Source organism: Bos grunniens, chromosome 12 (genome assembly GCF_055505025.1).
Source record: "Bos grunniens cultivar Pamir isolate PY7600 chromosome 12, Bosgru_T2T1.0, whole genome shotgun sequence".
NCBI classification, from domain to species: Eukaryota; Metazoa; Chordata; class Mammalia; order Artiodactyla; family Bovidae; genus Bos; species Bos grunniens.
The window spans coordinates 83,930,250-83,944,166 of record NC_141176.1 but is presented as its reverse complement, the minus strand read 5'-3'; the positions used below and the strand labels follow the sequence as shown (position 1 = coordinate 83,944,166).

Sequence of the window (13,917 nt, the reverse complement as noted above, 5' to 3'; positions counted from 1 at the left end):
TCACTTTTCATCTCACATAGACCCAGTAGAAAGAAAAAAACAGTTCTCTTTGTGGTGAGAACTCAGGATCTAGTCTCTTATCAGCTTCCCTGTGTATCATACGGCGGTGTTAACTATAGTCCCCGTATTGTACATTACAGCCCTAGGATTTATTTTCCTTAAAACAGGAAGTTTGTACCTCTGCCCACCTTCCTCCACTCCCTGCCCCGCCCAGCCATCCCTGCCTCTGGTAGTCATGAGTCTGATCCCTTTTTTCTATGACTTTCGTTGGGGGTCAGTGGTTTCGTTTTGCTCCTTTGGAGTCCACATATACGCGCTGCTGCTGCTGCTGCTGCTGCTGCTAAGTCGCATCAGTCGTGTCCGACTCTCTGCGACCCCACAGACGGCAGCCCACCAGACTCCCCCGTCCCTGGGATTCTCCAGGCAAGAACACTGGAGTGGGTTGCCATTTCCTCCTCCAATGCATGAAAGTGAAAAGGGAAAGTGAAGTCGCTCAGTCGTGTCCGACTCTTAGCGACCCCATGGACCGCAGCCTACCAGGCTCCTCCAGCCATAGGATTTTCCAGGCAAGAGTACTGGAGTGGGGTGCCATTGCCTCCTCCGACATATAAGTGCTAGTATGCAGTATTTGTCTTTCTCTGTCTGATACGTTCACTTAGCATAATGCCTTCTTGGTCTATCCATGTTATGTGTAGGTATCTCTAGTATAAGGTTTTAAAGCAGCATAATATGGCATGAAACTAAAGAGTTACTTAAAAGTAATGCAAGGCAAAGCACTGCATTACAGTAGGATGCAAAACTGCAATAAAGTAAGTAAGAGAGCAAGTAATACTCTTAAGTCCCAGATCGCTTCGTGAAACTAATGAAATCACTGCAAAATCTTTCCAATAGCTTAAAGTGTGTGTCTGAATTCACACTTTAAAAATCAGTGAGACTTACAGAAAAGAAGGAAATAATGCCATCTGCAGCAACGTGGATGGACCTAGAGATTATTGTCCTAAGCGAAATAAGTCAGAGAAAGACAAGGAACATGTACTATCCCTTAACTGTAGAATCTAAATGAATGATACAAATGAACTTATTTACAAACCAGGAATAAACTCACAGGCATAGAAAACCAGCTTATGGTTACCAAAGGCGAAAAGGGAGGGAAGGATAAATTAGAAGTTTGGAATGAACAGATACACACTACTGTATATAAAATAGATAAATAACAAGGACGTGCTGTAGAACACCGGGAACTATAGTCAATATCTTATAATAGCTGTAATAGAAAAAAATCTGAAAAAGAATACATATATTCTATATAGAGAGAATTACATATAGAATATATTATAGAGAGAATTATATAAAGAATGTATATGAAATATTTTATATAGAATTATATGTAAAATATAGAGAATATATATGCTATATATATAGAAATCACTTTGCTGTACACCTGAAACTAACACAATTGTAAAGCAACTTTACTTCTATAAAAATAAATTTAAAAAATTTTAAAAATTAGTGAGGCTTCAAAGAAAAAAGATTTTCTATCAAACTTGTTCAGATATTAATTGTTACTTAAACCAATTTTTAAAATTTTAATAATGTTAATCAAATCAAAACTAAGCTCATCCTGACTTCATATCTTTAAGGAAGATGTTCTCATATGATGTTCTCATAACAGTTGTAGAGAAGCCTGAATCATAAAGCTAGTTCAATTTTAAAAACCCATTTCCTTTGAAGGATTTTGTTATTGAAACCCTGGAAGGGAATAATCAGTAACACGATTGTATCTGTCTAAAAAAAATTTTTTTTTTTGAAAATAAGTTTTCAAAGCATTTACATCAAAGCCGGAAGTGCCTGGTACCTTTGTTCTCATCCGTTTTCCTAACAACTATGAATGGAATCTCTCAGTCTGCTTCACTGATACACTGAGGGCTCTGTCAGCTTCATTTGTCCTTTTAAATCCTTATCTGTTTTCTCTTTATTTCATTTTTACCTCTTAGAATAATGAGTGAACCACAGCAACTGCTCTGTTTTGTCCAATTGATGTTCTCTACTAAATGTCAAAACCCTTTAAAAGGAATAGCGTTTCACCCAGTTATACCCTTAGGACTCATTATTACCTGCTTTGGCATTCCTATAACATGAAATTCACTTTCATAAACAATTCAATACAATTTATATTGGTTTTTTCTAATACCAAAGAACTATGGGAAAAGAGATTAATTTCGGATATAAGGCTTGAGCATGGGTAGAGAAGTATATAGCACATGGGAATATCTTTATCCCAGTGTTAACTGGAAAAGCCGTCTAATTTACATTACCATAAAAAATTAAAGAAGCACAAAACGTTTATTTTGTTGTGAGATTAAATCTCATTATTATACCTTAAATAATTTATTTATATCAGAACATCAGTTTTTGTTTTTGTTTTTTCCCCTGCTGTTTTGCAATTTTGGCTAAAGTCTCAAGGCTGAGGTCACTAGAAGATAAAATATTCTGACATTTTAAAAAAGACCAACTAGCTCAATCCCAGGAGAACTTACTAAAACATTATCCACGTCCATCCCCCAGCTTCTGTAAAGGAAACCACTGCACTCAAAGATGATGTTATGGTAGTGAATGAAGTCAAGAGCAGAGAGTGCTGTGCTTCAGCTCCCATCACCATGGGGAAAGGTGGTGGGTGCTCCCCACCCAGGTCAAGTGAGCACTCCCGGGAGGACCAGCTGCTATCAGAGATTGGCATGGCAAGAAGAGAGGCTGTTGCAGGCAAGCTGCTTCTCGCCAGCTGGCAGGACAAGGTAGTCTGGTGTTTGTGGAGGTCCATGTCATCCCTACAGGAGGGCCACCTGACCTGAGCCTTCTTGGTGGAAGCCTGCTGCACAGGGCCGTGTGCCTGTGCGTCACACTGCTGAGCCCACACGCTGCAACCAGGGAAGCCCGGGTGCCCTAGAGCCCCCGCTCCACTGCAAGAGAAGCCACTGCAGTGAGGAGCCTGTGCACTGCAACCAGAGAGTAACCCTGCTTGCCGCAACTGGAGAAAAGCCTGCACAGCAAGGAAGACCTAGCACAGCCAAAATAAAATCATAATAATAAACTCATTAACTAAAAGAATATATGAGATATTAGTAAAGCCAACAGATCAAGAGAGAATTACCCCTGAAAAGATAGTTTGAGGACTTCCCTGGTGGTCCAGGGGTTGGCTCTCTGCCTGCCAGTGCAGGGGGTGCAGACTCGATCCCTAATTGGGGAGCTAAAATCCCACCTGCCTCGGGGCCAAAAAAACTAAAACATAAAGCAGAAACAATATGGTAATGAATTCAATAACGACTTTGAAAATGATGCACATCAAAAAGAAAAAGAAAAGATAGTTTGCTACTCGTAGTTCCTGGTGGAGTGGAGGGGGGCATACGACATCACAGCGGGCCGCGTGGGGAAGCACCAGGTGAATCGGCAGGCAGAGATGGGGAGAGCTGGGGCAGGGAGCCTTTACTGTGGCTTCCCTGGGAAGGGACATGTGAGGCAGGCGAGCAGGCTGAGGGATGGCCGGTTTGAATAGTCTCAGGGGCTCTGGGGCATGCACGCTTGCATGCTAAGTTGCTTTAGTCATCTCTGACTCTTTGCCACTCCGTGGACAGTAGGCTCCTCTGTCCATGAGATTCTCCAGGCAAGAATACTGGAGTGGGGGAAAAAAAAAAAAAAGAATACTGGAGTGGGTTGCCATTTCCTCCTCCCAACCCAGAGATCAAACCCCTGTCTCTTGAGTCTCCCATGTTGGCAGGCAGGTTCTTTACCACTAGTGACACCTGGGTCTGGAGCATAGATGCGTCCAGAGTGCTCTGGTCCCTGGCAATGGGGTGCTGAGGGCAGGCGGATGGTGGCCCCGAGTATAAAAGCTGGATACAGGTGGTGGTTGGGGTGTGGACTCTGGGGTGGTTGGTTTGTATTTGGGGAAAAAAAAAAAAAGGCCTTGAAAAGGAATCTTCCTGAGTTGGGGGATGGTGATGAGGGAGACAGGAGGCCAGGAAGGGTAACTCAGACGTTTTATCCGATCGTCCAGAACAACATGCGTCCAGCATCTGTACGTAGGACAGGTGTTAAAGGACCAGGTTTACGATTAAAACGTGGAATATTTCTTGGGAACACAAAATTGAGCTTCATGAAAGAACAGTGACTACTGAGAAGAAAGGGTCCAGGGACAGAGGCCAGCAGAGTCAGATACACAAGACGGGAGCCCATGTCTCTAAGTCCAGCTAATCCCACCCTGTCTTGTAAGAACCAGGTGGTCACCATATGGGAGGAGTGGACCAGAGTGGCCGGCCTTCTTTTTCTATCCTCAGACCACATGTCAGGCTTGAGCTGCTGAGAGTAGGATCCTGGTACAGATTTGAATGGAGTAGGAATTTTAGACTGAGGCTCATCATATAGTGAAAAGTGGCCAAAAATTTTTAGAATCTCCCCAAGTGGTAAAGAACCTGCCTGCCAATGCAGGAGTCGTGGATCCAATCCCTGGGTCAGGAAGACCTCCTGGAGTAGGAAATGGCAACCCACTCCAGTATTCTTCCCTGGAAAGTCCCACGGACAGATGAGCCTGATGGGCTACAGTCCATGGGGTCTCAGAGTCAGACATGACTGAAGTGACTTAACAAGCACGCATGTAAGATGTCAGGAAGGGAATAGAATACACTGGAAGATAGTGTTGGGAGGAGAGTAAACTATTTCTGGTAGTACCCTATGGTGTTCACACTGTTCCATAAAACCAGCTCTCTATGATTTTAAAATCAGCTAATTGAAATATAATGTTTTATGGAGAAGGCAGCGGCATCCCACTCCAGTACTCTTGCTGGAAAATCCCATGGGCGGAGGAGCCTGGTAGGCTGCAGTCCATGGGGTCGCTAAGAGTTGAACACAACTGAGCGACTTCACTTTCACTTTTCATTTTCATGCATTGGAGAAGGAAATGGCAACCCACTCCAGTGTTCTTGCCTGGAGAATCCCAGGGATGGGGGAGCCTGGTGGGCTGCTGTCTATGGGGTCACACAGAGTCAGACACAACTGAAGCGACTTAGCAGCAGCAGCAGCAGCAGCATGCAAGTTACTGTTAAGGACTTCAAGTTCAATGGCATTTTAAAAGCATAAACAGGGAGACATCTCTTGACATTATCACAATAGTTATTTCCCATTTGTTCAGAATATAATAACTTGGGTGAGTTTTAGCGAAATATAAATTTTTCATCAAATAAATGTCAACTTGTAACCGTTAAAGTTTTCACATATTTTCTTTCTCTAATAATCTCATCAAGAGTTAGCAGCTGACATTTTTGTAATTTTATATTGACTATGATTAAGAAAATAACTTATATCAGAATTGGGCTAGAGGAATGTTTTTATAATTATAATTAGGATATAAATATGCAGTAGCTAATTCAGGAGGCAGTCTGGTTTCTGCATTCTCTCTTCAGATGAATACATTCATCTTCTTCTGAATCACTTAGACTTGATGAGATAAAAATTACCTTGGTAAAAAGGATTAAACGTATATATTATAAACATTGTATATTTTGTTTTAAGCAGAGATCTGGGACTTAGGAAAATGAAATGCATGAAAGAGAAGTCAACAAAGTGCTCAGTTTTGCAATAAATATATTTACTGTTTACTCTTCTCCAGGTATTACGCTGTCACTGGGGACAAGCTATGATCTCAGATCCTTAAAACCTTGAAGTCTAGTGGAGAACAGGAAATAAAATCAAAATGGTTTAATACAACTTGCTGAGGTTTTAATGCTGCATAAATAATCCCCTAAATTCACCGGAAGTTCACCAGAAGTTTACCTCTAGGCAATTTCAGATCACACGGTGATATATTCTAGGAGAAAGAGATCAGATGTCTGTGGAGTCTAAGCCTCCAACAATTTGGGTATGCTCTCGGAGAAGGCAATGGCAACCCACTCCAGTACTCTTGCCTGGAAAATCCCATGGACGGAGGAGCCTGGTGGGCTTCAGTCCATGAGATCGCCAAGAGTCGGACACGACTGAGCGACTTCACTTTCACTTTCTAAGAAAAAGAGTGTAAAACGGCGTTGCGCTGTTAAATTTAACAGAAACGTTTGAGTATGCAAACTCACTTCCCTGGCCCTTCCTGAATCTTAGAAGGGGCCTTGGCCAAGGAGGGGCCTTGAGGCTTAAGTTTCTTGTTTGTTTTTTTCATTGTTTATTCAGTTCTTTCTGGCTGTGCTGGGTCTTCCTTGCCGCACGGGCGCTTTCTCGAGTTGCGCTGCATGGACTTCCAGTTGCAGAGCACCGGCTCTAGGCACGTGGGTTCCGTAGTTGCGGCGCAGGGTCTCAGTTACACCGCGGCGTGTGCGATCTTCCCGGATCAGAGATCGAACCAGTGTCCCCCGCACAGGCAGGCGGATTCTTAACCACGGGACCACCAGGGAGGTCCCGAGGCTTAAGTTTTCAGTTTTAAAGAAACTGATTATCAGGGTAAAGATAATAAAAGGCTGGTGTATCAGCCTTGGATTCTAAGGTAAGGAGAGGCGAAGGGTGCAGTGGCAGGAGAAGCACCTAACCCAGACTATGACTGGACCAAGGAGAAGGACCGAAAAGAGAAGACACTCAGTTCACTCCTGAAGGGTGGATAGGAATGAAGGGTGGATAGGAATTAGGCGGGTGGAAGGGGGAGGAGCCACGGGCAGGTGGGAGGGAGGGGCGAGGCAGAGGTTAGCCGGTTGCTGGCTGAGTGAATTCAGAGAGCTGTTACCAAAGAGCAAGGCAAAAATGGAAGCCTGCATTCCAAGAGGTGCAAGTTTCGGATGTCTTTAGAGTAAAAGGCAGAGATGTGTCAGATAACCAGGTACCATTCTGGACGGCACCATTCGCAGCATCTTCACATCCCAGGGCAGAGGCTAAATTCCTCTCCTCCAAGGCATCTCCATGTTCCCAGGGGAGAACAACTCTCCTTATCATGACCTGGGATCCTTGGAGCATTTGTCACCAGGGGGTACAAAACTGACCAGATTGTGAGTCAGAACTGATTCTTCATTTCCTGAATTGGATGGACAAGATTTTGCTGTTGTTCAGTCGCTAAGTCGTGTCCGATTCCTTGTAACCCCGGGGACTGCAGCACGCCAGGCTTCCCTGTCCTTCACTATCTCCTGGAGTTTGCTCAAACTCATGTCTGTTAAGTCCATGATGCCATCCAACCATCTCATCTTCTGTTGACTTCTCCTCTTGCCCTCAGTCTTTCCCAGCATCAGGGGATTATAAGCTTTTAGAAATTAACCAGAAAAGAAAACAAAAGGACCACAGAAAAACTGACAGTAATGGATTGTGCTTGGGATTTGTTGAAGTCCTCTGTTGGTGAGGTCTCAAACTTTCCAATTTTAGTATCAGAAACACAGCATAAACAGATAGCTTATATGATTGAAACTGAGACTTTTTAAATGTTATTTAGTCTTCCAGTGATTTAAATCTGTGATCTTCCATTTCATTTTTCTTGTTTTAGCCTAAAAGTATATTTTAACGTATTCTAACTTCTAAAAGATTCAGAATATAAAGTAGCTTGGGTTGCTGCAAATTCAGCTTAGAAAGCACTTCTTACATAAAGAAAATGGATGGGTAAGAAAGTTTGACATCAGATCTGAGAGCTGACTCATTTTGTTGTGTGTTTTTTTCCAAATCCTTATTCAAGAAAATTCTGGCATCTGTAGAATCCTTACTGCTCCTGTCTGCTATAAAATATATTAAATTTAATTAAAATGCCAAAAGAAAAGAGTGTTGGAAAAATCTAAGAGAATATGCCTGTACTTTCATACTTAAGAAGTACAAATCAGAAGCCCAAAATGTGTATTTCCGAGTGGGGCTTTTTTTTTTATTACATAGAAAAAAAGCTGATATAGCAATCAGCTCTAAACCTTTAAAAACAAGTCAGTCTCAGCTTTATGTTTTCTTTTTAGATTCCCACATATTTAGCATTAAAAAAATAAACTTATAAAAGTATATCTCATGACTGTCTCTGGTAGAAAAATACTAAACCAGATTCCCCCAAGAGTGTTGGCCTCCTATGAAGGTTAACTTTTGATAAATGTGCTAGCAAAAAAGAAAAATTATCAAAATATAGTCTAGCTAGGCTTCAGTAGGTATACTCAATTCAGTCATCCTGAGCTCAATTCATCAAATCCAGGAAATGTGATGGTAGTCAGGATTTTCCAGCATGTAGTTGTCTAAATATTTTAATTATTTAAAATAACCTCAGAAAAGGGAAAAACACTAAAATTTTCTTCTGTTAATGAAACTGTTGGCTAAGACCTATAATGAATGGGGGTGGGGGGAGGGCGGAGATGCAGTATAGTAGAGATATTAGTGAGAAAAGTATACATGTGTCAGAAAAACAGGAAATGAGACATTGCCCAGAACCGCCCGCCCCACACACACACCCAGAATAGAGGGGCCAAATAGTTTTAGAAATCAGACGTTAACTGCGGGTATAAACAACACTGGGGTCTATAAGTAGTATCCGTTGAGTCTCTCGGAGTTAATGAGAGATAAAGTCCACAGGCTCGATACCACCCCCAGGACCCCCAAAGCACCACTAGGTCACAGCTTGCTGCTCCCGTGATGACAAAGAATAAAATCAAGTGGCCAAATTCAACTCATTTTACACTTTCTGTACTAACAGCAGAATTTGTAATCTATGCCTTTAGAAAGGTTTTCTAATGTAAAACTATCCCAAAATTCACATCCAGACTCCAGCGCCTCTTTGTAAGGCTTTCCTGCACAAGTTCTAACCAGTCCCCAGTATAATCAGGACTAGCCCAAAACATTGCAGACCCTCTGGAGCTTGTAGTCACAGAGTGTTTTGTCCTTTTGGGTTGAGAACACCTCCCCATTACCTAACAATTAAGTGCATAATAAATTCTAACATGCTGGTGCATTGTTAATGAGTTAGTAATCGAACATCACCTACCCTCCCTTCCAAATGCCAGGTACACTTTGCACCCAAGAGTAGAGAGAGTTATAGATACTGCCTCAGGGTGCTTCTCTGCAGACCATCACGGGAACATTCCTCTTTCTGACCCACAGGGCAAATCCTCGGAACTTTAACTTTGACAACGTGGGCAATGCAATGCTGGCATTGTTTGAAGTTCTGTCCTTGAAAGGCTGGGTGGAAGTGAGGGACGTTATTATTCATCGTGTGGGGCCGGTAAGCACGCACTGGAATCCTTTGAACGAGACCACAGCTGCTTTCGTTGGCTTTGATGGATAACCGTATTTTTTTTTTCGTTTATACAGATGCATGGAATCTATATTCATGTTTTTGTATTCCTGGGTTGCATGATTGGACTGACCCTTTTTGTTGGAGTGGTTATTGCTAATTTCAATGAAAACAAGGTAAGAATTCTTGGTTTGAATTCTGCAGGGTTTATTCTTTCCTAGCAGCTCACTTTGAGTCCTGTTTTTCGTACCCGGCATGAAGTCGCCTTAAACTGTGATGTGACTGGTGTAAATAATCTCCATAACTATTTTACAAGCTACCTCATTGCTGCCTTTCAGGCACAGTATTGAAGAGCAGGATTCTCTTGCTAAATCTTCTCTTTTGGTAAGGGTGTCATTAATTTCCCTGGGACTGAGAAAGCTCATCTCCTATTGTCCGAATTGAAAGGCTGGAGGCGAGTTATTAAAATACAATAGCTGAAACCAAAGCACTGATTGCAGGTTATATTACTTTCACAAAATGTAAATTGGATGCTTCTTGGTGAGTCTGTAGGTGAACTCAGAATTTTGATAGGTGTGGGTGGGGACTTGCAGTAGAAGTTTTGAAATCCTAATTCCTAGGATAAAAGAAGATTTGTCTGATTTCACAGAAAACTTTGCATCCTTTATGAGTTCGGGATGCATGCTGAGTTTCTAGCAGCTCTAATGAGCAGTACAAGAGCTCACAAAGGGAAAATAGCAAGTGTAGTTTCCTGGCAAAAAGAGTTTGGGAGAAACGTTGCCTGTCGTTCTTCTGGACGTGGCTGCGATGTCCTCTGTTCGATTAGGGTGGATCTTCCTCTGGAATCACTGAGGTTTTCCACGGGCATGTCTCGAGTCTCACAACTCTAAAATGCAGACTAGAGGGGTGAAACCATTGTGTAGGGGTTTGGAAAGAGTAGACGATGGGGCCAGGATTCACCAGTGGGGCCCATTACATGTCAGCCCATTACTGACAGGTCGTTCAAGGGTGTGAAAATGTCGCCTGTTGCTCTGCATTGAATTAAAGCTAGACTTACCTGCCTCGAACCAGACCGCTCCTCATCACTCATAGCTGGGACCGGTTTGCATGCCTTCACTTCAGGGCCCTTTGGTTTGCATCACTGCATGTGGACTGTCTCACTCACGTCCCCCCAGGCTCTCCACGTGTGTGGTACCAGCGACTCAGCCAATTGCCACCTTTGATGTCTGCCTAATGAGGATGTCATTTCGTTCCGCCTTTCAAAGGGTACCACTTGAAAATCTCCTCTCTGGCCTCCAATGATACTCCAGCTCATGGAAACACTGAATTTAGAGAGAGAGAAAAATAGAGATCATTTGGCCCAGCCCCCTGTTTTACGTTCCCACATTCATAAGTGAGTTTCTTTAAGCCCTACCGTGTGTTCCATTTGATATCACATGGGAAGAGGACAATGGATCTTTTTAGATGCCTTTGAGCCATGCCAGGGAGCAGACACTGAGAATTCCAAGACCCAGGCTGAAGTTAATGAGTCAGTTGACAGAGATTAGGGACTGCTTGCCCAGAACACCTTCCCAGGCCCTCTGAGCAAGTAGATCTGATTGCAGATGAATTCGGTTCGATTCAGTTACATAAATGAAACAACATAAAATATCAAGTAAGTGAAGGCAGGTGCATAATTAATTGCAGCCCTTGAACTTAGAGGAATGGCTGAAGTAAGCAGAATAACCAGAGGTCTTGGCTATATTGATGTTTGGAAGGAAGAAAGAAAGAAACCTCTTGGCCTGAGAGAACAGAGAGTGGATGTCAGCTCAGATGGGCTCTTAGGAAAAGGGAAAAATGGAAGAAACTGTATAACAGACATTAAAACATGATCAGTTCATTAGAGATGTAAATTTCTCAATTATGTGAACCTTTTAGGAAAGACTGTTTTTTGTGATAGAAAATCTCAAAGCCTTTAGATAAATTGTTTATAAAAATAACATAAAAACTCACAAGGTATATATAAATCAGTAATTAGATGGAAATGTACTTACATGTACATATTAGAGAAATATCAAATATTAATGTGCCAAATATACAAATCAATAAATTATAACCAGAGTAACAAAGTGAGATAGAAGAAAATGAGAGGAAGAAAATAACAAACATATGAACAGAAATTAATGGTATTGAACCCAAAGTAACTTATAGAAAAGCCCAAGAATGGTAAAAGCTGGTTTGTTATACTAAATTAGATTGATAAGCCTCAGGCAGAGGTAAGCATGAACAAAAATGTGGAAAAGCAAGCCATGTAAGTAAAACAGCATTGTCAGTGTTACAGGGATGAAAGTTAGGCTTTCAGAATAGAACACAGAGCCCTAGGAGAGGCCATGTGTATATGGAACAGAAGTAGCACAGGTCAGTGGCCAAGATAAGACTACCCATAGTGATGCTGCAGTAACTGACTGACTGTCTAGGTCTCAGAAACTGAGATTCCTGCCCTACAGCATACTCAAAAATGAATTCCAGATCAATGAAAGACCCAACTATGAAAAACAAAATTTAAGCCATTTTTAAACCATGGAGAATCTGCTTTTGACCCTGGAATAGTTGTAGAGTTCTTGACATTAACCACAAAGTGAAATCCATATAGAAAAAAAAATTTACAAGTCAGGTTATATTAAAAGGAAAAGTTTCTGAATGATGAAGGACATATTAAGCAAAATTTTAAAAAATAAAGCTGAGAAAATATTTATAATTCACATACCTGACCAAAGATTAGTATCCAGGATATATTAAGAATTTCTACAAAACATCAAAAGTAATATCCAAATACAAAAATGAGCAAAGAATATGAACAGGCAATTCTCAAAGGAACACATGGGAATCACCATTTATACATATTAAAATGTTTCATCTCATTAATATTAAAGCTATATCAGATACATTTCACACTCATCAAATTTCCAAATTAAAATATCTGATAAAGTCAAGTACGGGCCAGAATATAAGGAAATGGGAACACTTGTAGATTGAAACCAACGTTGTTGATTATTGCTCTTTTGGAAATCTCTGGTAAATGTGGAAATACGAAAACTTCTAGACCCCAGCAGTTCCTCTCTTAGAGATTGAGCACAGAACAAGACGTTTCCCATGAAACAGTACACATGTCTTCATGGCAGCATTGTTTATAGTCTGTAAGCCTAAAATGATAACTTCTGACAGATGTGTACAGTGGGATATGATGTGAGCGGTTAACATAAACTAATCAGATCTAGTATCTAGTTGTATGGAAAACATAATGTTCAATGAAGATAAAAACAAAACTACATAAGTTACCAGACGTAGAATACCATTACATAATTTTTAAAATTCAAAACAAACACATTTTTATGTATGCACACGTAAGTGTCAAAAGTCTGAAGATGCAGTGAGAAGGGTGCCCCTCAGGGACCGTTAGCTTGGTGTCAGGTAAGGCACGATGGGAGCGGGAAGGTGTTTTTCCCAGTTTCTTAAATTATGCATGAGCGCTCAGTTGCTTCAGTCGTGTCCAATTCTTTGCCCCCCTGTAGACTGCAGCCGGCCAGGCTCCTTTCTCCGTGGGATTCTCTAGGCAAGAATACTGGAGTGGGTTGCCATGCCCTCCTCCAGAGGTTCTTAAATTATACTTCTGTCTTTATAATATAATGTAATGAAATGTGACATAATAAATTCATGTGCGTTGTAATAAAGTGCTCTGTTACATAACAATATCCGATCTCATTAATTGGTTGTCGCAAGGCTAATTTCTTAAAGATCTAAATTCTCTGACCTCAAACCACTTAAAAATAAAGTCTCACGATGGCATATATCAGAATGATTTCTCAAAAGACACAATAGCCTTAACCAGAAGCAGAAGCTTTGACAAGCTGTCATGTCGCTGCAGCATTTTCTCCAACGAAAGGGAAGGGAACTAACCACTGTTAGAGTAAGTACTCCTTTTTGGAAATAAAATCATATTGAAAACCTTCTTTAGATTTTTCCCAAACCTGAGTCTCATACATGTTCAAAGATGCCAGCTGAAGGCTGCTGAATGTTCTCTAATCCCACGGCCCTTCCTTTCTGGAATTCCTCTCAAGAACACGTGTGAGAATTCTGACCATGTTTATCCAGCCACTGCGGTACTGGAAGAATGTCTTTGTCTTAAACCCACGTCCATCCTGTGAGTAGCAGCAGCGCGTTTGCAGTGTCCTTGGCATGGAACACACGACAAAGGGTCTCTCTCTGCTTTCCTTTGTTTATTAAGGGGACGGCTCTGCTGACTGTAGATCAGAGAAGATGGGAAGATTTGAAGAGTCGACTGAAGATAGCACAGCCTCTTCATCTGCCACCTCGCCCGGGTATCAAAGATGCTCTGATTTTATTCATGTTGGGCACTAGTGTTCCTGATTCCCCAGGAGTCTAAGATTTCAATTAAAATAATAATCGCGAGGCCACTAGGCGGTTCTGCATAAGTTAACATAGAAACAGGCTCCAAACTACAGATCTCTCCGTAGGCTATTAAAATCAACCACCCAAAGGCCATGCTTCAGTGCTCTCAGGATAAGCCTTAATGAAAAAATGAATTTTTAAATAAAATATATTTGTGCTTGCCTTTTAAACACGTGAGTGAAATGTATTAAACTGACAGAAATTGAATGATGCGCTTCTCCTTCCAATACAGACGGCTTCGTGCACCGTCTTTTTAAATA

General features: G+C 41.5%; 1 protein-coding gene across 2 annotated transcripts in view; it reads left to right on the top strand.

Annotated features, from left to right (window-relative positions):
• Nucleotides 1-13,917, top strand: part of NALCN (sodium leak channel, non-selective) — a 307,320-nt gene that overhangs the window by 266,808 nt on the left and 26,595 nt on the right. For both annotated transcript variants that reach the window (XM_086330519.1, XM_086330520.1), the window contains 3 exons: nt 9,076-9,196; nt 9,286-9,384; nt 13,473-13,566. In XM_086330519.1, coding sequence (XP_086186645.1) covers nt 9,076-9,196; nt 9,286-9,384; nt 13,473-13,566 — 314 coding nt within the window. The remainder of the gene's footprint in view (nt 1-9,075; nt 9,197-9,285; nt 9,385-13,472; nt 13,567-13,917) is intronic.